This window comes from Cydia pomonella, chromosome 1 (genome assembly GCF_033807575.1).
Source record: "Cydia pomonella isolate Wapato2018A chromosome 1, ilCydPomo1, whole genome shotgun sequence".
NCBI lineage: Eukaryota > Metazoa > Arthropoda > Insecta > Lepidoptera > Tortricidae > Cydia > Cydia pomonella.
Genome location: NC_084703.1, coordinates 1,214,195 through 1,241,595, shown reverse-complemented (window position 1 = coordinate 1,241,595; position 27,401 = coordinate 1,214,195). Strand labels below are relative to the sequence as shown.

The 27,401-nt window shown below is 41.5% G+C and overlaps 2 protein-coding genes across 4 annotated transcripts in view; both read left to right on the top strand.

The window, feature by feature from the left end:
• Positions 1-26,226, top strand: part of LOC133526308 (F-actin-monooxygenase MICAL3-like) — a 65,374-nt gene extending 39,148 nt beyond the window's left edge. The window contains exons 3-7 of the mRNA XM_061862865.1: positions 12,335-12,511; positions 14,680-14,847; positions 16,079-16,163; positions 16,743-16,930; positions 26,023-26,226. Coding sequence (XP_061718849.1) covers positions 12,335-12,511; positions 14,680-14,847; positions 16,079-16,163; positions 16,743-16,930; positions 26,023-26,211 — 807 coding nt within the window. The 3' untranslated portion in view covers positions 26,212-26,226. The remainder of the gene's footprint in view (positions 1-12,334; positions 12,512-14,679; positions 14,848-16,078; positions 16,164-16,742; positions 16,931-26,022) is intronic.
• A 59-nt stretch (positions 26,227-26,285) lies between these two features.
• LOC133526033 (F-actin-monooxygenase Mical-like) overlaps positions 26,286-27,401 on the top strand; it is a 59,665-nt gene continuing 58,549 nt past the window's right edge. For all 3 annotated transcript variants that reach the window (XM_061862514.1, XM_061862512.1, XM_061862513.1), the window contains exon 1: positions 26,286-26,410. In XM_061862514.1, the coding sequence (XP_061718498.1) occupies positions 26,363-26,410 (48 nt within the window). In that variant the 5' untranslated portion in view covers positions 26,286-26,362. The remainder of the gene's footprint in view (positions 26,411-27,401) is intronic.

Sequence of the window (27,401 nt, the reverse complement as noted above, 5' to 3'; positions counted from 1 at the left end):
TAGCATTGTACTTTCTACTTTTTGCCTCAATTACTTATTTTCCGCTCCAGATACTGCGAGTGCAGGGTGACTCGGAAACATTCGGTAATGCAAGATTTTTATTGTCACCTGCAATTTTTTAAGAGCAAGTCTCTCCAAGTGTGAAAATAAAATGTATACAAGAGAGGTATGGGCATTGTGAATGTCATCTCGCCTTGTGTGGTAGGGCACAGCACAGCAGATGTCATTCCAGATCTAGAGCAGAGCCCAACTGGGGAAGTACCTCCACCTTACAGAACACAGCAGCCAAATAACACTAGACCCTACTCATAGTGTTGTGTTCCTGCCGGTGAGTAAGGTTGCCAGAGCTCAACGAAGGGGGTGGGGTTAGGGTCGGCAACGCGCATGTAACTCCTCTAGAGTTGCAGGTGTACATAGGCTACGGAGACTGCTTACCATCAGGCAGGCCGTATGCTTGTTTGCCACCGACGTACTATAAAAAAAAAAACTAAATAAATAAATCGCGTCTGGACTGTTAAGCTAGCAGTCTCATAAACTAATGAACTAGTTTACCAGTGAAGTAATAAACTAGTTAGCAACTGAAAACCTTGCTAGGTTTCGTGGAGGAGCTGCGGTGGCATCTTGGTTCCATTTTTATCACTTGTCACTATGCCCATCACTTTCACGCTTATATACTTATTGGAACCTGACCGGCATGGTGACAAATGATAAAGAGCCGACCATCTTGGCCCTATAGCAGCGGTATCATGGTCGCAGTTTTATCACTTGTCATGTCATGCGTCACTTTTTAGAACGTGACAGGCATGGTGACAAATGATAAAGAGCCGACCATCTTAGCCCTATAGCAGCGGTATCATGGTCGCAGTTTTATCACTTGTCATGTCATGCGTCACTTTTTAGAACGTGACAGGCATGGTGACAAATGATAAAGAACCGACCATCTTAGCCCTATAGCAGCGGTATCATGGTCGCAGTTTTATCACTTGTTATGTCATGCGTCACTTTTTAGAACGTGACAGGCATGGTGACAAATGATAAAGAACCGACCATCTTAGCCCTACAGCAGCGGTATCATGGTCGCAGTTTTATCACTTGTCATGTCATGCGTCACTTTAGAACGTGACAGGCATGGCGACAAATGATAAAGAACCGACCATCTTAGCCCTATAGCAGCGGTATCATGGTCGCAGTTTTATCACTTGTCATGTCATGCGCCACTTTTTAGAACGTGACAGGCATGGTGACAAATGATAAAGGGCCGACCAGCTTAGCCTTACATCAGCGGTATTATGATCGCATTTTTATCACTTGTCATGTCATGCGTCACTTTCGCACTTACATATTTGTTAGAACGTGACAGGCATGGTGACAAATGATAAACAGCCGACCATCTTAGCGCTACTGGGGTGGTTAGAGTAGTGCTACCTAGACCATACATTTCTGTTGTATTCTAGTGATTATTAATTTCAAGATTATTATAATGTAATCTTTAACCAGGTATTGGCTGTTGTATTTATAAACGTTGTTATGTATTTTACAGTACATATGGTGCTACTTTCCCGCACGCGTGCGGGAATGAGCACTTTCGTGCATATGTCGAAACTTTAAACAGCCATATGTACAGTCACGTCTGAAAATATCAATACGGACGATATATGGGCAATAAGGTAGTGTATACATATTTTTGGTACTTTGTCCGTATCGATATTTTCAGACGTGACTACTGTAAAACGTTGCACGATACACGTGCGAATAGGTAATTCGCAACTCGTGTCGATTTAAAATACTCCCTTCGGTCGTGTTTTAATTTATCACCACTCGTTGCGAATTTCCTATTTTCTGCACTTGTATCGTAAATAACTATTTAATTTCACTACATGATGTTACTAATAAATGTTGTATTGACTTGTAAAAGAGCCCTTGAGGCCTACTTGCAGAATACATTTTAGAATTTTGAATACCTCGTTTTTCACGCAAAATTCACTATGGTTGACGATTCGCGGAAAACGCCCGGTATTACTAACTGTTATGTATACATATATCTAGGCATTGGTCAAGGGATGTTTACTAAAACAAGACATTTTTAATACCCTAGTTTATTCCAGGAAATTCTGTGCATTTTTGGCAACATTCACTGATGTATAGTTATACAAAGCATTGTGTTTTTCCTTGGCGGATCTGAGTCACAGAATATTTGTGGAACTGAAGCTAGTTTATGTATTAATTTTTTCTTTACTTAATGTAACAAATCAGCTTTCTATTATTTTTGTTTTTGCTTTTCTGGCGTCCGTTAGTTCGTTGGGTGGACGACATCGGGAAGATCACTTGTCACTTCTGCGGTGGCAGCATGGTTCCATTTTTATCACCTGTCACTATGCCCGTCACTTTCGCGCTTACAAACTTGGTAGAACGTGACAGGCATGGTGACAAATGATAAAGAGCCGAAATTAAAAATTAAATTTTTTGTTAAATATCAAAAAGTGGCGCCATCTTACCGGGCATCTTTTTGAACGATTTTCTTTGACAATCCACACCTATTTCAAACTCTTTATGATTTATAGGTGATGATATGAGCAACTTTTAATATAGGACTAAATTAGTAGAATCATTTTCTATAGGGAGCGTGCATGAACTGTAGGAGGCAGCACAGGAGCCGTAAGATTTTTGGCGCGAGGCGTAAATGTGATGTTTATTGTTCCGATGTAGCCCACAAGATGGCAGAACCTACTATGCACAAGAAAACACGTGACGTGTACATGTGCATGTTTATGGTTCCGATTCAGGCCACAAGATGGCAGACCCTCCAACGCGCACGGACTCCCTATAGTTCTGAATTCAAATAATCGTTGCCAGTTATCTAACAAGAGACTGAAGGTTTCCAACCTTCACAGTACCATTTTGTACCTTGTCATAGTGACAATGGTATGAGGTCCCTACCGACTGTCATATTAATTTTCACTGTGAAAAGGTACGAAATGATACTGAAATTAAATTCTTCGACTGTATCTATCAATAAGAACAGATTTCCTATGCGAATCTGTTCTAACAACTCAATTGTACGCACAATAAATAGATCGTACGAATCGGCGAGCGATTTTTAATTCAACGTCCATATCGTAAGATCGATATTAGAAAGGCCGGCTCGAATGACGTCAAGGCTAAAAGGTGGGCAGAGCTAAAACAGAAGTAAAGCTTGCTGTACACTCGTCAATTTTAATAAATCGTTCCCAATACAAGTAGCTTCCTGCACGACTTTTTGGAAAATGTCGATCGATTCTATTTCCCGTGAGATTCAGAAATATTTAATAAAACTCCTATTTACTGTACTCTAGAACTTCAGAATTGCGAAAGCAAATGTGGAGCTAGCATTGCGAGTAAGAACGCCTCATGAAAATCACACACGGCTGCGCCCAAAGAGAGTTTGAAATACAGGTGTATTGTCAAAGTAAATTTACTGCCTTTCGTTCGACACATGATTAAAACTTTTAGAACGCCATTTGACTTTGATCCTTATTGTTTCACTGATAAGTGTCATTGAAATATTAACCTTTTGACCGCCAAAGACGTCATATGACGCGCGCGGCTACAGCCCAATATCAACCAAAACAAATAACACTAGACCCTACTCATAGTGTTGTGTTCCTGCCGGTGAGTAAGGTTGCCAGAGCTCAACGAGGGGGGGGGGGGGGGTTTAGGGTCGGCAACGCGCATGTAACTCCTCTGGAGTTGCAGGCGTACATAGGCTACGGAGACTGCTTACTATCAGGCGGGCCGTATGCTTGTTTGCCACCGACCTAGTATAAAAAATAAAAAAAACCTTCATGCGTACCGACAAGGTTCACGATTACGCGCCGCGTACGATAGGCGTGGCGTCCAAAAGGTTAAAAAGTGGCTCCATCTATTAAATCAAAGGCCAAAGCTAGCTTGGCTTGAGCTTGGCATTGGCAGACGGCATTGTAGGACATAATTCATGTTTAGATATAGTAGTAAAAGTAGTAAAACACTTTATTGTACAAAAAGAAACATATATTAACAATTATATAATAACGGCTTTCGGGCGTTGTTGAAGCTGCCCCGCTTCTGTAGTGCTTCAAAAATGTTTGCGGAGGCGCGCACAGACGGTTTTCACGCCATCATACGCAAAAGAACTGCCTCGCTAGTGAATGGATGCGGAGCAGCTCTAATGGCATCCTGAAAATGTTTGTAGGAAAGCCTGATTCTCCCATGCACAAACATATTAATAAATTAATGATCATGGGTAGTTAAATTGCGTGAATTTTAATTTTGAATTTTAATTTAATTTAGTTATTTTATTGTGAATTTTAAGTTAATTTATTTATAATATGTGAATTTCAATTTAATTAATTAATTAATTTTTAATTTTTTTTTTTTTTTTTTTATACTACGTCGGTGGCAAACAAGCATACGGCCTGCCTGATGGTAAGCAGTCTCCGTAGCCTAAATATTAACAATAGATTTTAAGTCACTATGTACCTAACCCCAATGGATCCTAGTTATCTAAATAAAGAAATGTATTATTATAAAACAGGAAAGAATACACATCTCACAGGGATCTCTTCCAGTTAACCTTTGAGCAATTGAGGAAGACTTGGAGAACGGTAGACATCAAAATTGTACTAAACGGCATAAAAGAAATTAGATATTTCCGAGCACCAAATCGTACATATATATTTAACGCCAACATTGGAAAGTGTGATCACCGCTTAAGCGAAAGAAAAGTACTGGCACCTAATTATTCAAGTATGCGTTTAAAATGGTTTTATGCGTGGGTTGGCTTGGACTCTTTTACCAACAGATAGAGTTCATTTTGCAATGACTTGGTTTAAACAGCGGTTGTTGTGTTAGATTTACATATGCTTTATCACATGTGTGCGAGCGTGTGCCTGTCAATACGTTGTCTCTTTCACTGAGTGCTAATTAGAAAGAGGTGGTTAATGCAAAAGCCTGGCGACCGGGGAGCTTGATGGATTTAGTCTGGAGAGGCATCTACGAAATCTTTAAAAAATCGTCCAAGAGCATATCGGGCCATGCTCAGCTAAACTGGAAGTAAAGTATAGTATAAGGAGTGTACAGGTTTTTAAAGGATCGGCAACGCGCATGTAACACCTCTGGAGTTGCAGGCGTCCATAGGCTGCGGTGACTGCTTACCATCAGGCGGGCCGTGTGCTTGTTTGCCACCGTCGTGGAATAAAAAAAAAGTATTTAGATTACTAACCAAGGGATGCACTGTGGATGATGGTACGTCTTTTTACTATGAAGGGGAAACTTTTTGCGATAACTCAAAAACAGCTAAACTGATCATGTCCGCTATAGTTTTCATTTGATGTCTTTCTCAAGGTCTACTTACACGATTTTTTCATATTTTTTTGACCTATAGTTCAAAAGTTAGAAGGGGGGCGGGGGACATTTTTTTTTCTTTCGGAGCGATTATCTCCGAATATATTCACTTTATCAAAAATTCTTTCTTGAAGACCCCTTGAAAGACCTTGCAAACGATATCCCACACTGTAGGCTTGAAGCAAAAAAAAATTTTCACCCCTACTTTCGTGTAGGGGGGGTACTCTAAAAAAAATTAGATTTTATTCTACGACTTTGTCGGCTTTATTGATTTATATATCCATGCCAAATTTTAGCTTTCTATATAACGACCACGGAGCAAAGCCTCGGACAGACAGACAGACGGACATGGCGAAACTATAAGGGTTCCTAGTTGACTACGGAACCCTAAAAATGGCTTGTCAAGTGTGCACGCAAAACATTATGGCGTTCGATAGTTTCTTTTAGTAAAGTGATGGCTAGACTCTATAAATACTGTAACGAGGGATCCGGTCTATCTGTGGTGGGGAATATGAACACAGACGTAGATTTCTGATATAATATATATCTTCTTTTTACAAGATTACAATTTCAACTACTCTAGATGGTTGCCACATTCGGAATGGCCGTCTGCAGATCTTCATTCGTTTAGAAGGCGATAATTCTAAATTCAAATCTATAACTGACGCCAGTACCCCTAGTGTAAATTTATTCGATAGCGAAACGTGACGTACGCGTTTGCGTCAAGTCTCATTTTGTATGTGATTTAGAAACAGCGCGCCAAGCGGGACGTTTTGGATACTCAAAATCCCATACAAAATGAGACTAAACGCAAACGCGTATACGTCACGTTTCGCTATCGAATAAATTTACACTAGGGGCACAGTTATCTACAAAAAGACTGTGAAGTTTCCAAACCTTCACAATACCTACAATGGATTGCCAGGACTTGACTAAAAATGGTTAAACGAATTTTAAATACTAGTTCATCGTTAGCTCATTCTTTCAATTTTGATATCTTTACTTCGAAATCATTAACGAATCGCAGTTGCAATATTTTGCACCACTTAACACTTCTTTAAATTCCTCTGTCAATAATGTACACTATTTACAGCAATAAATGTCAGTATTAATGTATCTAGGTGTTAATCGATATAGCTCCGACACCGAGCGAAAGTCCGCACACACGCTAACCTGTCTAACTATTGCTTTTTACGATTTTACGATTGTACTGAGACACGCTACGCCGAAATGTTGTATCTTCATTTGTCACAGACTACGGGGCCAAATCGAACGCATATGGAGCATTGATGATGATCATACGTGTGCTAACTGGGGTACAGTCGGCGTCAAATACTTTGTAGCAACCAAAGTAGCCAAATAGTTCGGTACACCATATATTTAGTATGGTGTACCGAACTATTTGGCCACGTTGACTGCTACGGAGTATTTTACGCTGACTGTACATGTTATTGATGTTATGCGGTTTTGATGTCGATATAAAAAAAAATATAGTTCAAAAGTTGAATGTCCTATTCGCCCTTTATGTTTTCTATGTATTTAAGCAATTGGTTTCAATATTGTTAACAAATTAAAACAGTACCCCTAGTGTAAATTTAGTCGATAGCGAAACGTGACGTACGCGTTTGCGTTAAGTCTCATTTTGTATGGGTTTTTAAACAGCGCGCCAAGCGGGACGTTTTGGAAAGTCAAAAATCTCATACAAAATGACACTTAACGCAAACGCGTACGTCACGTTTCGCTGTCGAAAATATTTACACTAGGGGTACAGATTATGTTAGCATTTGACATATAACCTAAAACGTTTACGATACTTTTTTCATTGAAATAACTAATAATTTAAACTTATATTTTAACTAGTAATTTGATATAAATAAACTGTTGATAAAATCATGGTTGTACACAAAAAGTGCGAGTTTACGAAGAAATGAATGTAAATTGATTTGTTTATATTGTTTACAATTTCTATTAAACCACACTTTACATTGGCAATTCAATAAAAGCTTGTAAACTTATCATAAATACCTAATATTACTTTAATTATTGCAATTGCATTGCGAATTAATTATAATTTATTAATCAGGTTCTTATTGCGTGCGAATTTATTTGTGTCTATTCACCATTACGATAAAAAATATTTGAGTATAAGAGCGTTTCTTCCGCTCGTCTTGTTCTTGTAGTATACATTTACAATATCGGCTTCTTACCAGTACCCCTAGTGTAAATTTGATCGACATCATAACGTGACGAACGCGTTTGCGTTAAGTCTTATTTTGTATAGGATTTTGAGTTTCCAAAACGTCCCGCTTGGCGCGCAATACAAAATCAGACTAAACGCAAACGCGTACGTCACGTTTCGAAATCGAATTTATTTACACTAGGGGTACTGACTCGAGTCTTCTTCAGAGAGTCCAGTTTTTCTAAAGAAATACTCAACATTTTTGGAATAATCACGGCGCGTTTTCTACATATATATTTCACGGTTTAGATATAGAAAGTAGTACAATAGAGACTATTATTGTACACGGTGTAACATGAGGAAACAGAAAGATTTAAACCACGCAAATCTGAGGCCAAAAGAAGGATTTTTTTTTATATAACTACGCCAAAAAAAAATTTTTTTTTTTCAATTTTGTACATAGTAAGTTAATGGTAAAACTGGCACTGTTAATTATTTTTTATGATTTTTTTTTGTAAAACCTACTTTTTGCAAAAGGTTATTTGTCACTTTTTGACATTTATCAGTAAGGATATTTAGACTACGCCCCACAATGCCATCATCGCCACCAAAAAGTCTTTTTGCACTAAGTTACAAAAAAATATATTTTTTTAATTGCTATTAACTCTGAAACTAGGCGAAATCCAGAAAAGTTTATATGACATTTTAGTCTCTAAATGTGATGAGGATTATCAGGAATACACAGTTAAAATCTTTCGGTTTCGTCATGTTACACCGTGTATACTAGCTTCTACCCGCAACTTCGTCCGCGTGAAATGAAGATGATTAAAACACTATTCTATGTCCTTTCCGGGGCTTCAGACTATCTCCATACCAAATTTCATCTATATCGGCTCAGCAGTCTATTAAGGGGAAACATTAGTGGTAATTATTCCATACAAACGCTCTCGATATTTTCCTCGCTGGATTTTGGCCCTATATGAATAATTTTGTTTATATGAGTTCAATATTAAGTTTATATATGTATAACCCTCGTGCCTTGCCCCTCGCAACACTTAAGATTCCACTTCTCAATTTTTGGAATCGTTCGCTTGCTCGGGTATCAATATTAGCCCTAGCGGTTAAACAACAACTTTGCCCCCTTGTAAAACAAATAACTATTTATCTTTTTCTTTTAGAAAAAAGTTTAATTTTCCTTAGTATAGTATATTTATACGACATACTTAAAAACATATCATAATATATAGATTTTCCCTTATATCTAGTAATCCGAATTTTCCACTAAACCGGCTCTCTTATGTCAGTCAGGGATTGTACTGTATTAATGGCTATACATATTTAAATGCGTTAATTAAGTTTTATAACAATTAACAGATGTGTTCTTACTTATGAACGATGACTGCGCTGCGTTGCTTAAGCTACTTTCATTTAATTATAAAAACATATTTCATAATATTATGCTTAATAAGTCTTCGTAATTGTATTACTAATTCATTAATTATGCTTTGCGATATGATATAATAATAATAGGTAGGCTAAGCATTCGTCTGGCAAACTGCGAATGCGAAACTGAAATTTATTTAATTCACAGCTAAACTTCCAACAAGTCATAATGATGGCCTTATATTATAGGACAATTAATATAAATCGGCTTAGTCTCACAGTAAGCTCATATTTATAATGTTTACTTATACAGGATGACCTTAGCCATTGGACAAACCCTGAAATCCCACGTAGGGTTACTTCTCAGGAATGCTCTGACGTTCATATTTTTTAAATTAGAACAAAATATTTTCGAAATAAAGTTATTTGCAATAATCGACAATAAAAAGAAACACACCGTGCCGTGTTTTTGACAATTAGTTCGAAATATTTGATAATGATGACATTTTTAAAAAGTCAGAAGCTTATTAGTGTCATAAATAAAAATAATAATCAAAAAGGTCGAAGAAGGTTCCATACTATTCTTTGAGGATATTACCTTAGGAGCTACTAACACATACAGGCTGCTCCAAAGTAAAATATGGTAATTTGTTAATTTCTTCGAAACCGCTACACCGGTTGTTATGATACTTTGTACACTGGTTCTAAATACCCTAATGCATATGTACATTTCGGCTTTGTCCAATGGCTAGGGACACACTGTATACATAGAAAACATCCCTAACTGGGAAACAAATGATATCCATACACAAGTGCCCTTACCGGGATTGGAACCCGAGACCTACTTTGTAGACAGTCAGGGTCACTGCTTAGGAGGCCGTCAAAACTTACGGGCAAAGTGCCAAAAATAAATACACGACCTTATTGCCCATATATTAAGGAAGTGTGTACATATTTTTGTCACTTTGTCCGTATCGATATTTAATACCTTGACTGTATATATTAAATGTTTAGGTATTTAATTGAGCACTTACTGCAATTTTAACAGAATTATTGCAAGGGAACTATCCAATATGATGGGAACTCCTATAGCGACTATTAAAGATTATTACTATTGACTCGCGAACTCCCATGGATATGACATGAGATGAAATGAAACCATTTTGCCTTTAAAGAGTTGACAAAACTTGACACCGGCTGCATGTTTGAGCCGTTTGGAGTGGAGATGGAGACGCTGGGCACAAAGTAAATAGCGGCGGCGCGCGCCGGAGCAGAGAGTTCGCTCAGTACAAAGTGCCATTTTCGCCGCACGCACACATACGTGACATTTACGCACACAGACGTTACATTTACGGGCGTTCTCGGGCACTCTCGGGCAGAGCTTAGTCGGGCTGTGCGCGCGTTGCTCACTTGACGTCCCCGCCGCTACGTAGGTATCTACTGTCATGTACGTCAAAATGCAGTCTCTAAGGAATGTAAACATGATAAGATGTATGTATAAACGAATCGATGTATGTATGTCTGTAAACTTATATTACCTACTCCTTTTTAAAATTCGAAATTAATACAGAAGCAACCCTAGTGAGTCAGGCAAGTTTAGGTTTATAGAACTTTATTTTTCTCAAAGAAATTATACATTTCACTTCAGAGAAATTTAGCTAATACAGAAATAAATTATAAGTAAGTATAGCGAGTGTGTACTCAAGTTTAGGTATGTATTTTCAAGAACGACGGGAACGGACCTTCTGTTTATTTTTTATTTTTTGCGCTGGGGCCGTGGGGGCAAGGCGCGCACAGCATTTACAAAGAGTTGGCCAAGCGCCTAATAGACGCAACGGGTGACCGGAAGGCTGGAGCATATCTCGCCCAACGCATTTTTTTTTTGTCTTTATTTAAAGAGCTTTGTCACTTTTGTGACGACGTCCCTCTGTGCGTAATTCTAATGAAACCAGACTTATCTTCTACATAATTCTAATGAAACCAGATTATACATACATTATGCATCCTCAGATAGTGAGTGCCCCAAAACTAGGTTTGCGGAGCCATTCAGCGCGGCAACGCCGCCAGCCTTCTGAGCACCCTAGCGGCACATTGCTACTGGGAAACATATTTAAAAAAACTATAATTATCGAATTTCACCAAATTTCACGAGAATCTGTTGTTGGTTGAGGACAACAGCCGGACACCTGAAAGCATTTTTGCATAATCGGAGACCTTCGTTCTCGATCGGTCAATAATATTATGAATCAGTAGAGCAGATTGTATCTCCAATACATTTTATAAACAACTTCTCATAAAATTCAAATAAATTATCGTCTTACTTATCCAATATAGCGTTGCGTAGGATTCGCGCACTGCACGTAGGCAGACCACTTTGCATTCCAAGCGAGTGTTTACCAATCATTTATTTTGTGTATTATGAATATTATGATTGTGTTTCCATTTTAATATTCTGTACTGTACTGTTTATTGTGATGTTTTACGAGGAGCGAAATTATCAGTTGCTAGCACAGATACGTGAAAGTTTACCTTTACAGACAACTTTAGTGTAAAGTCGTGAATTGAATTACCTATTTGAATTTAAAGGGACATATGTACTGTAAAACGTTTACTAACTATTACGGCACATATGGTGTTACTTTACCGCTCTCGTGCGGTAACTCGCAATATACGTGCGTATGTCGAAAATTGATATCCCAAGATTTGGCGTAGGCACTAGTTTTTACGAAAGCGACTGCCATCTGACCTTCCAACCCAGAGGGTAAACTAGGCCTTGTTAGGATTAGTCCGGTTTCCTCACGATGTTTTCCTTCACCGAAAAGCGACTGGTAAATATCAAATGATATTTCGTACATAAGTTCCGAAAAACTTATTGATACGAGCCGGGGTTTGTTACGGTATAGTAATATATATTATCACCTCGTCTGTGACGGACTTAATACAGGAACGCCTACGTACGGTGACCAATTGTCTTATATGCGCCATCTTGTCGTTGAGGTGATACTTATGTTATGTGGTACTTTCCGAACAAGTACGTATGTACTCGTACATGAGAATAGCAATCAAATTGGAAAAGTAGATTGAATTTGGAATATGTTTTAGAATAATGTTTGCGCTTGAAAATATATCTCGCTTGATAGTTATCGTGACCACAATTCTTAAAGGCTCTTAAACTTACGAGTAATTTACATTTTACATGCAACTTTTTAGTTGTTTCCCCTTGTCGACTGGTAGAATTAACTATGTACTGAGGATTTGAATAAATCAATTTTGAACACGTCATTAAAGAAAAACGTTAAAACCCATTTTATTCGCAAGTTTCGGGCAGCGCGCCGTATTTTTCCTTTGTTCTCTTACAACTACCGTTTTACTAACTAACGTCCACTTAATAAAATAATACCATGATTTTTTCAGACAAAACTCAGCAGTTCATGGAAAGCGCAAGCCCTATTCAAGAAGTTCGACGCGCGAGCCAACCACAAGGTGTACGGCAAGGGGCGGATATGTGCACAGAACAAGGTGCTGATCATCGGCGCCGGGCCGTGCGGGCTGCGCGCCGCCGTCGAGTGCCAGCTGCTGGGGGCTAAAGTGGTACGTGTCAGATAAAGGTAGTGGCCATCTCGTTTAAAAAGTTCGACGCGCGAGACAACCACAAGGTGTACGGCAAGGGGCGGATATGTGCACAGAACAAGGTGCTGATCATCGGCGCCGGGCCGTGCGGGCTGCGTGCCGCCTTTGAGTGCCAGCTGCTGGGGGCTAAAGTGGTAAGTTGAGCAATAGTGGCTTATCGGTTGGGCAAGCTGAAGTTCATAACCTGGAAGCAAGCTTGTGGGTATCGAGACCTATATGGATATCGGGGCCAGATCACACAATTGATAATTTCATGATGTGGACGATATCTGATCCTGAATATAAATAATAATTATATATTACCCAGGTATTGGCTGTTGTATTTATAAATGTTGTTATGTATTTTTCATGTCACTATATGATGTTACTATAAATGTTGTATTGACTTGTAAAAGAGCCCTTTAGGCCTACTTGCAGAATAAATTTTTGAATTTTGAATTATTATAGGGACATTCTTACACAAATTAACCAAGTCTTCTAAGCCAGAAGACTTGTTTTGTGGGTACTCCGACAACGATATATATAATATACAATTTCTTAGATATGTACATAGAAAACATCTATGACCCAGGGATAAATACCTGTGCTCATACCGCAAATACTTGTCGGTATTCGAACCGGCTTCATAGGCAGGGTCACTGCCACTAGGCCAGACCGGTCGTCAAACCTATAACCTAATTATAAAAATACATATAACCTAATTATATCATATGAAGAAGTGATCAAAATTTAAGATCTGGCCACAACATCTGCATCAGACAAGCAAGTATCATACTAAGAAGAAAAGAAGCCGTCATATCTTCACGCATTCACTGCCAGAGAGTTTTACCGCTTTATAGCGAAAAGCACCTAGAGAACCCGCCGGTAGTGGATGTGTTAAATTTATGAATATAAAACTTTGATTTTAGCTACCTGCCACTCCGATGTTAAAAACGTTTGGCTACCACTACGTCACGTATAGGCAATAAATAGGGAATATTACGCGAAACTCTACCCTCCTGAGGGTCTACCGCGAAACAAAAAAATCGAAATTTCGTTATCTAACCTCTCTGTCACTCTAGCACATTCGAGCGATAAAGACGTAGATAAATTAATATCGAATTCGCGTTTCCCGGTAGGCCGTTTGTAAACAGACCGCCTTGATGCATCAACGTCACATTTTATTGAAAACTTGTCAAAATACAGTTTAAGGCATAGTATGTATAAGTTACTCTATGGTTTAAGATACGTGCTAGTACTGCTAGTGCTGCACTCTGGCGGTAGACCATTGCAGTAATACTCCGTATAAAAACATATGGAGTGTGGAATTAAGAGGAATGGCATCTCTTATGGTAGAACTGTTGCAAAAGTGTCCAGCTGTAAGCTATAAATAATAGTTCCAAATATCTCCAGAGCAGCGCTTGAGTAGCTAAGAACCCAGGCGTTATTGACGGAGTGAATCGCGCTGTCTATGATTTGATTTTTTTGTTCAAGTACTCTAGGTATTGTAGCGCCACCTATTTAAAGTTTTTTGATGACACTTTTTGGTACATGGAGATTTCGTTCCTTATCTCCACCTTCGGTATAAAAACAGTTCACACTCCTGTCACAATGGTGGCAATTGTCATTTGACAGAGACAGTTCGCCGTACATTATTGGAGTAGTCTTTGAGAGCTTACCATTCTGTCGAAAAGCTCAGCCAGTGGTCATATGCTCATATGTATTGTATGGACTGCCGTTTATCTACGTACTAATAGCCATACATTTGACGTGCCCCTTTCCCACAAAAATCGGCAGACTGTATTACAATACAATACAAATACTATTTATTGCACACCTCAATACAGAAACAGTACAAATAATATAACACATAAAGAAGAGGTAAACAACAGGCGGTCTTATCGCTAAAAAGCGATCTCTTCGAGACAACCTTTAGGTAGCGGAATAAAATAAAAAAAAAATAGAAAAAATTGAAAATTACAGACGAAGCGTCTCCAGTTGTTCAATCCTCCAAGCTTGGTGCCATCGTTACCTCTCGCTCCGGAAATCGACAGGAAAATGTCAGAGTCAGTTGTCAATTGTCAGCCTGGTGAAATAGGCCCCGAATATCCGTATAAAGTAAATTTAACTAACATCGCAATACCTTTCAGGTGGTCGTCGAGAAACGAGACCGAATGTCGCGCAACAACGTCCTCCATCTATGGCCGTTCGTGATCCACGACCTGCGAGCGCTGGCCGCGAAGAAGTTCTTCGGCAAGTTCTGTGCCGGCTCCATCGACCACATCAGCATCAGGCAGCTGCAGTGCATCCTGCTCAAGGTCAGTGTCTCAAGGACCTCAATTGTTCGCGTCTTCTGTAAACATTGATATAAGCAGGTTTATCAGATACCACGCTAGATGGCGCTGTGTCGAGAGCGGCGATTTCTACATCGCGCTAACGAAATTTTTATTTGGATTGTATATAAGGGTTGGCTGGGTAGGAGATTATATTTTTCACCACCTCAACTCGTAAAGGCCTTCTTGTTTGTGCAAAAACTAACGAGGAGGTTGCATTTTATCCACATGTGGGGCAAAGTAATCAAATGCAAATTTTGATTTGTTTCCTTATTGTAGAATTGACTTTAAAGGACGATTTTGAGTATATATGTTTTGTTACGTTTATTTGGATTTGTTTCTTTTGGTATTTCATAGTTATTTGTGTATATTGACTTTATTTATGTGGTTGTTTCTTCGGCAATTTATGCGCTAGCTCTGTGGACCACTACAGCATCAGGCAGCTGCAGAGCATACCTGTAAAGGCAAAAAAGCGGCCAAGTGCGAGTCGGACTCGCCCATGAAGGGTTCCGTACCATTAAAAAACTACTTACTATGGGGGACACATTTTTCCACTTTGGAAGTGTCTCTCGCGCAAACTATTCAGTTTAGAAAAAAATGATATTAAAAACCTAAATATCATTTTTGAAGACCTATCCATAGATAGATAGATACCCAACACATATGGGTTTAATGAAATTTTTTTTTATTTTAAATTTTATGACGTATTAAAAAAAACTACTTACTAGATCTCGTTCAAATCAATTTCCGGTGGAAGTTTGCATGGCAATGTATATCATATATTCTTTTTAGATTTTTCATTCTGTTATATGTTATGTCTCTGGTTATATGTTACATTGTCTATGATTTTTCATTGACTATGAACCACCAGGTCTTTTCTTCGCCTTGTTAGTTTGCTGCAGAACATCTTTTGTATTGCCTTTTCAATATGTTATTATGACTGTTTGATTTCTGACTAAATAAATAAAAAATCAAGCAAGTTGAAATTCGATAGGATGCCATTAGAACAATGTTCAAATTTCTGTTCGATATAAGTGAACCATAGAACCCTGTAATATTTGGCCAGCGATTTAATACAAGATAAATACAAAAAAGTGGCGGTGACATAATCGGACAGACAGACGGACATGACGAATCTATAAGGGTTCCGTTTTTTGCCATTTGGCTACGGAACCCTAAAAATGAAAATGGTGCTGAATGATGTGTTTGTTGACAGGTGGCGTTGTTGCTCGGCGTGGAGATCCACGAGGGAGTCAGTTTCGAAGGCCTGCTCGAGCCCACTGTCACAGAGAATTCTGAAAGTAAGCAAGTTAATATTAAAAACGTTCCGTAGATCACAAGAAACCGATTTTAATATGAGAATTGTTTGTAATAAACGCTAGGAAAATTTACTTTTCATATACAATGTGTTTTTACACGTATAGTGGAAAGCTAACCTATAGTATGATGAATTTTATCGACAAATCACCCCCCATACCTATGTTTTTTCTCGACCATTTTGAAAACGCAGCCCTTTAAAGTTTTATGGCGCCAAACACGACTGCACTTGGTTAATGTACCGTTATCTATTAATTTACCTGTCGTACATTAAAAAAAATACAGCATTCGTTAGCTTATGAATTAGGGCATACATTTCAAGCATAAATGTCGCAGATTTTTCCACGATTACTCGAGAATAATTAACAAAAAGAAACATTAATTCCAAAAATTTACTTTTTTTTACATTTTTTTTCTTTTGAAAATGAGGTCGTTGACCTGTATTTTTGTATTGATCGATAATAGTACAGGATATCAGCTAAAAGTTGACATTAAAATGATGGCAATAGTTGAAACAATTACTTGAAAAATATATCTCGTTACAATTTACTTTCTTTTTCCAGCACTAGGCTGGCGAGCGCGCGTGTCGCCGCCCAACCATCCTGTATCTCAGTATGAGTTCGACGTGCTGCTCGGCGCGGACGGCAAGCGTAACACTTTACACGGCTTCAAGCGCAAGGAGTTCCGGGGGAAACTCGCCATGGCCATCACAGCCAACTTTATAAACAGACATAGCGAGCAGGAGGCCTCGGTACGTACAGCCTGCCCCCCAGTGTGTTACTAGCACGTTACAGTTGCACCCAATCGCAGTAGGCCGACGTGTTCTGCGAGTATGCCATGCGTATCACCCTACACGGCTTCAAGCGCAAGGAATTCCGAGGGAACCCGCCATGGCCATCACAGCCAACTTTATAAACAGACATAGCGAGCAGGAGGCCTCGGTACGTACAGCCTGCCCCCCAGTGTGTTACTAGCACGTTACGTTGCACCCAATCGCAGTAGGTCGACGTGTTCTGCGAGTATGCCAAGCGTATCACTCTACACGGCTTCAAGCGCAAGGAGTTCCGAGGGAAACTCGCCATGGCCATCACAGCCAACTTTATAAACAGACATAGCGAGCAGGAGGCCTCGGTACGTACAGCCTGCCCCCCAGTGTGTTACTAGCACGTTACGTTGCACCCAATCGCAGTAGGTCGACGTGTTCTGCGAGTATGCCAAGCGTATCACTCTACACGGCTTCAAGCGCAAGGAGTTCCGAGGGAAACTCGCCATGGCCATCACAGCCAACTTTATAAACAGACATAGCGAGCAGGAGGCCTCGGTACGTACAGCCTGCCCCCCAGTGTGTTACTAGCACGTTACGTTGCACCCAATCGCAGTAGGTCGACGTGTTCTGCGAGTATGCCAAGCGTATCACTCTACACGGCTTCAAGCGCAAGGAGTTCCGAGGGAAACTCGCCATGGCCATCACAGCCAACTTTATAAACAGACATAGCGAGCAGGAGGCCTCGGTACGTACAGCCTGCCCCCCAGTGTGTTACTAGCACGTTACGTTGCACCCAATCGCAGTAGGTCGACGTGTTCTGCGAGTATGCCAAGCGTATCACTCTACACGGCTTCAAGCGCAAGGAGTTCCGAGGGAAACTCGCCATGGCCATCACAGCCAACTTTATAAACAGACATAGCGAGCAGGAGGCCTCGGTACGTACAGCCTGCCCCCCAGTGTGTTACTAGCACGTTACGTTGCACCCAATCGCAGTAGGTCGACGTGTTCTGCGAGTATGCCAAGCGTATCACTCTACACGGCTTCAAGCGCAAGGAGTTCCGAGGGAAACTCGCCATGGCCATCACAGCCAACTTTATAAACAGACATAGCGAGCAGGAGGCCTCGGTACGTACAGCCTGCCCCCCAGTGTGTTACTAGCACGTTACGTTGCACCCAATCGCAGTAGGTCGACGTGTTCTGCGAGTATGCCAAGCGTATCACTCTACACGGCTTCAAGCGCAAGGAGTTCCGAGGGAAACTCGCCATGGCCATCACAGCCAACTTTATAAACAGACATAGCGAGCAGGAGGCCTCGGTACGTACAGCCTGCCCCCCAGTGTGTTACTAGCACGTTACGTTGCACCCAATCGCAGTAGGTCGACGTGTTCTGCGAGTATGCCAAGCGTATCACTCTACACGGCTTCAAGCGCAAGGAGTTCCGAGGGAAACTCGCCATGGCCATCACAGCCAACTTTATAAACAGACATAGCGAGCAGGAGGCCTCGGTACGTACAGCCTGCCCCCCAGTGTGTTACTAGCACGTTACGTTGCACCCAATCGCAGTAGGTCGACGTGTTCTGCGAGTATGCCAAGCGTATCACTCTACACGGCTTCAAGCGCAAGGAGTTCCGAGGGAAACTCGCCATGGCCATCACAGCCAACTTTATAAACAGACATAGCGAGCAGGAGGCCTCGGTACGTACAGCCTGCCCCCCAGTGTGTTACTAGCACGTTACGTTGCACCCAATCGCAGTAGTTCGACGTGTTCTGCGAGTATGCCTAGCGTATCACCCTGCATGGCTTCAAGCGCAAGGAGTTCCGAGGGAAACTCGCCATGGCCATCACAGCCAACTTTATAAACAGACATAGCGAGCAGGAGGCCTCGGTACGTACAGCCTGCCCCCCAGTGTGTTACTAGCACGTTACGTTGCACCCAATCGCAGTAGGTCGACGTGTTCTGCGAGTATGCCAAGCGTATCACTCTACACGGCTTCAAGCGCAAGGAGTTCCGAGGGAAACTCGCCATGGCCATCACAGCCAACTTTATAAACAGACATAGCGAGCAGGAGGCCTCGGTACGTACAGCCTGCCCCCCAGTGTGTTACTAGCACGTTACGTTGCACCCAATCGCAGTAGGTCGACGTGTTCTGCGAGTATGCCAAGCGTATCACTCTACACGGCTTCAAGCGCAAGGAGTTCCGAGGGAAACACGCCATGGCCATCACAGCCAACTTTATAAACAGACATAGCGAGCAGGAGGCCTCGGTACGTACAGCCTGCCCCCCAGTGTGTTACTAGCACGTTACGTTGCACCCAATCGCAGTAGGTCGACGTGTTCTGCGAGTATGCCAAGCGTATCACTCTACACGGCTTCAAGCGCAAGGAGTTCCGAGGGAAACTCGCCATGGCCATCACAGCCAACTTTATAAACAGACATAGCGAGCAGGAGGCCTCGGTACGTACAGCCTGCCCCCCAGTGTGTTACTAGCACGTTACGTTGCACCCAATCGCAGTAGGTCGACGTGTTCTGCGAGTATGCCAAGCGTATCACTCTACACGGCTTCAAGCGCAAGGAGTTCCGAGGGAAACTCGCCATGGCCATCACAGCCAACTTTATAAACAGACATAGCGAGCAGGAGGCCTCGGTACGTACAGCCTGCCCCCCAGTGTGTTACTAGCACGTTACGTTGCACCCAATCGCAGTAGGTCGACGTGTTCTGCGAGTATGCCAAGCGTATCACTCTACACGGCTTCAAGCGCAAGGAGTTCCGAGGGAAACTCGCCATGGCCATCACAGCCAACTTTATAAACAGACATAGCGAGCAGGAGGCCTCGGTACGTACAGCCTGCCCCCCAGTGTGTTACTAGCACGTTACGTTGCACCCAATCGCAGTAGGTCGACGTGTTCTGCGAGTATGCCAAGCGTATCACTCTACACGGCTTCAAGCGCAAGGAGTTCCGAGGGAAACTCGCCATGGCCATCACAGCCAACTTTATAAACAGACATAGCGAGCAGGAGGCCTCGGTACGTACAGCCTGCCCCCCAGTGTGTTACTAGCACGTTACGTTGCACCCAATCGCAGTAGGTCGACGTGTTCTGCGAGTATGCCAAGCGTATCACTCTACACGGCTTCAAGCGCAAGGAGTTCCGAGGGAAACTCGCCATGGCCATCACAGCCAACTTTATAAACAGACATAGCGAGCAGGAGGCCTCGGTACGTACAGCCTGCCCCCCAGTGTGTTACTAGCACGTTACGTTGCACCCAATCGCAGTAGGTCGACGTGTTCTGCGAGTATGCCAAGCGTATCACTCTACACGGCTTCAAGCGCAAGGAGTTCCGAGGGAAACTCGCCATGGCCATCACAGCCAACTTTATAAACAGACATAGCGAGCAGGAGGCCTCGGTACGTACAGCCTGCCCCCCAGTGTGTTACTAGCACGTTACGTTGCACCCAATCGCAGTAGGTAGACGTGTTCAGCGCGTATGCCTAGCGTATCACCCTGCATGGCTTCAAGCGCAAGGAGTTCCGAGGGAAACTCGCCATGGCCATCACAGCCAACTTTATAAACAGACATAGCGAGCAGGAGGCCTCGGTACGTACAGCCTGCCCCCCAGTGTGTTACTAGCACGTTACAGTTGCACCCCGTCGCGGTAGTTCGACGTGTTCTGCGCGTATGCCTAGCGTATCACCCTGCATGGCTTCAAGCGCAAGGAGTTCCGAGGGAAACTTGCCATGGCCATCACAGCCAACTTTATAAACAGACATAGCGAGCAGGAGGCCTCGGTACGTACAGCCTGCCCCCCAGTGTGTTACTAGCACGTTACGTTGCACCCAATCGCAGTAGGTCGACGTGTTCTGCGAGTATGCCAAGCGTATCACTCTACACGGCTTCAAGCGCAAGGAGTTCCGAGGGAAACTCGCCATGGCCATCACAGCCAACTTTATAAACAGACATAGCGAGCAGGAGGCCTCGGTACGTACAGCCTGCCCCCCAGTGTGTTACTAGCACGTTACGTTGCACCCAATCGCAGTAGGTCGACGTGTTCTGCGAGTATGCCAAGCGTATCACTCTACACGGCTTCAAGCGCAAGGAGTTCCGAGGGAAACTCGCCATGGCCATCACAGCCAACTTTATAAACAGACATAGCGAGCAGGAGGCCTCGGTACGTACAGCCTGCCCCCCAGTGTGTTACTAGCACGTTACGTTGCACCCAATCGCAGTAGGTCGACGTGTTCTGCGAGTATGCCAAGCGTATCACTCTACACGGCTTCAAGCGCAAGGAGTTCCGAGGGAAACTCGCCATGGCCATCACAGCCAACTTTATAAACAGACATAGCGAGCAGGAGGCCTCGGTACGTACAGCCTGCCCCCCAGTGTGTTACTAGCACGTTACGTTGCACCCAATCGCAGTAGGTCGACGTGTTCTGCGAGTATGCCAAGCGTATCACTCTACACGGCTTCAAGCGCAAGGAGTTCCGAGGGAAACTCGCCATGGCCATCACAGCCAACTTTATAAACAGACATAGCGAGCAGGAGGCCTCGGTACGTACAGCCTGCCCCCCAGTGTGTTACTAGCACGTTACAGTTGCACCCCGTCGCGGTAGTTCGACGTGTTCTGCGAGTATGCCTAGCGTATCACCCTGCATGGCTTCAAGCGCAAGGAGTTCCGAGGGAAACTCGCCATGGCCATCACAGCCAACTTTATAAACAGACATAGCGAGCAGGAGGCCTCGGTACGTACAGCCTGCCCCCCAGTGTGTTACTAGCACGTTACGTTGCACCCAATCGCAGTAGGTCGACGTGTTCTGCGAGTATGCCAAGCGTATCACTCTACACGGCTTCAAGCGCAAGGAGTTCCGAGGGAAACTCGCCATGGCCATCACAGCCAACTTTATAAACAGACATAGCGAGCAGGAGGCCTCGGTACGTACAGCCTGCCCCCCAGTGTGTTACTAGCACGTTACGTTGCACCCAATCGCAGTAGGTCGACGTGTTCTGCGAGTATGCCAAGCGTATCACTCTACACGGCTTCAAGCGCAAGGAGTTCCGAGGGAAACTCGCCATGGCCATCACAGCCAACTTTATAAACAGACATAGCGAGCAGGAGGCCTCGGTACGTACAGCCTGCCCCCCAGTGTGTTACTAGCACGTTACGTTGCACCCAATCGCAGTAGGTAGACGTGTTCAGCACGTATGCCTAGCGTATTACCCTGGACGGCTTCAAACGCAAGGAGTTCCGAGGGAAACTCGCCATGGCTATCACAGCCAACTTTGTAAATGGGCACAGCGAGCTGGAGGTCTAGGTAGGTACAGCTACAGCCTAGATTATATTAGCTATATTCCATTCCATACATTAAATTCACTCTTCACCACTTAAATAACCGTCAAATGCGTTCAGAAAGATAGTTCAGACGCTAATGCTAATTAAAAATTCGTCAAAACATCAGCTGGTTGCATGAACATGTAAAAAATAAGCGCTATATAGGTAAAAAACTTAAGTAAGTCACCTGTTGTATGTAGTTGTGGCGTGTTCGAATAGACAATACATGTTTAAAAGACACACACAAACAAAACAAATGTCTATTCGAACACGTCACAACTACATACAACAGGTGACTTACTTAAGTTTTTTACCTATACATTTTTACGATAGCAATAACAAATCATGAAACTTTGCATGTAGCATTTCATCAGGTGTAAACGCCTGAGAAGCCATCAACGGATTACGTAATAAATAAATATTATAGGACATTATTACACAAATTGACTAAGTCCCACAGTAAGCTCAATAAGGCTTGTGTTGAGGGTACTTAGACAACGATATATATAATATATAAATAATTATAAATACTTAAATACATAGAAAACACCCATGACTCAGGAACAAATATCCATGCTCATCACACAAATAAATGCCCTTACCAGGATTTCATAACTAATAGTAATTCAACATTACTCATACTTTGCCGCACATAAACTGGTAAGGCGCATATTTTTTACATGTTCATTTTACAGCTGACGGTCATTCCACCGCGATAGAACAGCATCCAAACAATCATCCGACAAAGTATCAGCCAGGAGGCGATGACGAAATATGCTCCGAAATATGGCCGGTCTAATACTATTGTACAATTATTTCATTGCAGTGGCAACATTGTCGTAGTTGTTTTTGGTCATGATTTACAGTTATTTTTTTATTTTTTTTTGTTTTTGAATATTATAGGACATTATTACACAAATTGACTAAGTCCCACAGTAAGCTCAATAAGGCTTGTGTTGAGGGTACTTAGACAACGATATGTAATATAATATATAAATATTTATAAATACTTAAATACATAGAAAACACCCATGACTCAGGAACAAATATCCATGCTCATCACACGAATAAATGCCCTTACTAGGATTTGAACCCGGGACCATCGGCTGCGTAGGCAGGGTCACTACCCACGAGGCCAGATCGGTCGTCAAAGTATAGAAAGAGTACTGGCATATCAAAGGCCGGCAACACACTTGCAACTCCTCCGGTGTTGCATGTAAGTAAGTAAGTAAATATTATTTTCATCACACTTGCTCGAAAAAGATCTTATTTCATGCAGGTGTACTGAAGGACAAAGGCCTATATTGTTCCTATAGGGTGTTATAGCTTTTTCTTTTAATTCTGTCACTAATTCATACGAATCATGTAAGTTTACTTTTAAAATAATGACGTTTATAATTTAATATTTTTGTTTATGTTTAAAATTAATTAATTCGATTAATTGAACAGCCGATTAAAATATTTTTTACAGTACATATGGGGCTACTTTATAGCACTAGTGCGAAAAGTAGCATATTACGTTACTGTGTCGAACATTTAAACGGCCATATGTACTGTAAAACGTTGTACGATACATGTGCGAATAGGTAATTCGCAACTCGTGTCGATTTAAAACACTCCCTTCGGTCGTGTTTTAATTTATCGCCACTCGTTTCGAATTTCCTATTTTTCGCACTTGTATCGTAATGTACTATTTCATCACACTTGCTCGAAAAAGATCTTATATCATGCAGGTGTACTGAAGGACAAAGGCCTATATTGTTCCTATAGGGTGTTATAGCTTTTTCTTTTAATTCTGTCACTAATTCATACGAATCATGTAAGTTTACTTTTAAAATAATGACGTTTATAATTTAATATTTTTGTTTATGTTTAAAATTATTTAATTCGATTAATTGAACAGCCGATTAAAATATTTTTTACAGTACATATGGGGCTACTTTATAGCACTAGTGCGAAAAGTAGCATATTACGTTACTGTGTCGAACATTTAAACGGCCATATGTACTGTAAAACGTTGTACGATACATGTGCGAATAGGTAATTCGCAACTCGTGTCGATTTAAAACACTCCCTTCGGTCGTGTTTTAATTTATCGCCACTCGTTTCGAATTTCCTATTTTTCGCACTTGTATCGTAATTAGAGATGTGCCGACTATGGTTTTGGCCGACTAGCCGACTAGCCGACTAGTCGGCAGTCAGGTGGCCGACTAGTCGGCCGACTAGTCGGCGTAGCCGACTATGGTCTTCGCCTAAGTTCGGGCGTAATCGGGAACGTTCGGGTCGCCTGATTCGCTGCCGCACGTGGTTGCGTTTTCATGTTTTGACTAGTTTTGTTTACCTTTCCGATTCACTTGTTGCTCCGGTGTGTTATTATTAGAAAAACATACAAAACGAATCGTAATTGTTGTTTAAAAGTTTAAATAAACAAGTAGTGATCTTTATAAACATTATGTCTAAAAGAAAATCACGCGTGTGGACATTTTTTGACGATGTTGAAGGTGATTCAAGTAAAGTAATCAATGCCAAGTACTTATTTCGTGAGGTGGACTGGTACCAATCGGCAAACACTTCGAGTATGGTGGTTTTTTATTTTATTTCCTTATTTTTTTGGAAGATCTAGGCAGCCGACTATTCGGCTCATTTTGCCGACTAGTCGCCGACTAGTCGCCGACTATAAATGTAGCCGGATAGTCGGCTTTCCCGACTAGTCGGCGACTAGTCGGCACATCTCTAATCGTAATGTACTATTTCATCACACTTGCTCGAAAAAGATCTTATATCATGCAGGTGTACTGAAGGACAAAGGCCTATATTGTTCCTATAGGGTGTTATAGCTTTTTCTTTTAATTCTGTCACTAATTCATACGAATCATGTAAGTTTACTTTTAAAATAATGACGTTTATAATTTAATATTTTTGTTTATGTTTAAAATTATTTAATTCCATTAATTGAACAGCCGATTAAAATATTTTTACATTATTTCCAATCGTGGCTGAATGCCGAATAGGTCTGTGCCTTCGATACCTTACGTGCCAAGAAAATACAAAATGGCGGACGAATGTTTGATATGTCACCGTATTTAAGAATTATTATGCTTAAAATTTAGTTTTTATCTTCACAAGTATGATGAATCCGGGGGTAAGAATATTGCAAACTCGGATCTTTAATTCCCTCTAGCCTGCAGCTGTCGGGAATTACCACCCTCGTATCCAAAATTTCACTTACCCCCCCTCGTTGCACAATGTACTATTAATGTGCACCATGCAGTTAAAATAGACAGGAAATGAAAGACACTTAAATGTTAGATAACAACAGGCCTATTTTGACGACCGGTTTGGCCTAGTGGGTAGTGACCCTGCCTACGAAGCTGATGGTCCCGGGTTCAAATCCTGGTAAGGGCATTTATTCGTGTGATGAGCATGGATATTTGTTCCTGAGTCATGGGTGTTTTCTATGTATTTAAGTATTTATAAATATTTATATATTATATATATCGTTGTCTAAGTACCCTCAACACAAGCCTTATTGAGCTTACTGTGGGACTCAGTCAATTTGTGTAATAATGTCCTATAATATTTAAATTTAAACAGGCGTTCTTATCTCTAAGAAGCGATCTCTTCCAGACAACCTTTGGGTGTATCTATGAGAAACATTAATCGCTTACCATCAGGCGATTGGTCTGCTCGTTTGCCTCCTATATAATAAAAAAAAACGCTTGTAATGTTCTACGACTGACTGCTTTGTTTCAGGTCCCAGAAATAAGCGGCGTAGCGTTCATATTCAATCAGAAATTCTTCAAAGAACTGTACGAGGTCACTGGCATAGACCTCGAGAACATCGTGTACTATAAGGACGACACACACTACTTCGTGATGACGGCTAAGAAACCCAGTCTGTTGGACAAAGGAGTACTGCTAAATGTGAGTACACGATTGTAATGTATGGATGTGTGTGATGGGTGTCACACTGCTTGCGTTTAGATATGTTAGTGCTGATTTCCTATCAGAATTATTCAAAGAACTATACGAGGTCACTGGCATAGACTTCGAGAACATCGTGTACTATAAGGACGACACACACTACTTCGTGATGACGGCTAAGAAACCCAGTCTGTTGGACAAAGGAGTACTGCTAAATGTGAGTACACGGTTGTAATGTATGGATGTGTGTGATGGGTGTCACACTGCTTGCGTTTAGATATGTTAGTGCTGATTTCCTATCAGAAATTCTTCAAAGAACTATACGAGGTCACTGGCATAGACCTCGAGAACATCGTGTACTATAAGGACGTACTGTTTCGTGATGGTGGCTAAGAAACCCAGTCTGTTGGACAAAGGAGTACTGCTAAATTTAAATTTGTTCAATTTGTTCACTCTATATTTTTTATGTATTATTCCTTCTTGTCTGTTACCTTTCGTGATTTTTCTCACTTGATGGTCTCATCGGAAGATCAGCGCTGGAAGCCACCAGCAACATGCTGAGATGAGGCCATTTCGTGGCACTTTATACTTCCTTTGTTTTTGTTATATCATGTAATATAATGTGTCTTGTTTGTGTTTACGAATAAAAATTATTCTATTCTATTCTAAATGTCAGTACACGGTTGTAATGTATGGATGTGTGTGATGGATGTCACACTGCTTGCGTTTAGATATGTTGGTGTACAATTATTTCAAGGTATAGCAGCACCGTTTCGAGCGATGGCGCCATAACCTTTAGGTTGTGCCCGGTATGATGGCGCCACTTTTTGATATTTGGGAGAATCAACTTTTTAGCGTCACTCGTTGCCATGGTTACGATTAGTTGTCCAGGTGACAAAAGTTCATTGAAATACTAATTTTATGGTACTTAAATGTATTAAACTTGCGTTTTTGTGGTCGTTATAACCAATGTCCATAATGGGCCCCCTACTAAGCATGTTAATAGAACGGCATACACCGTCTCTTCAAACAAAGTGTGCCACTGTTGTCCCTTGGACAACGGGACAGGATAACAAAACAAAAAAAGTTGATTCACCCATTTAACAAATTGAGCACATATCAGTGAAAGAATAAGGATCAAAGTCAAATGGCGTTCTAAAAGTTTAAATCATGTGTCGTAAGATGGCAATAAATTTACATGACTATAA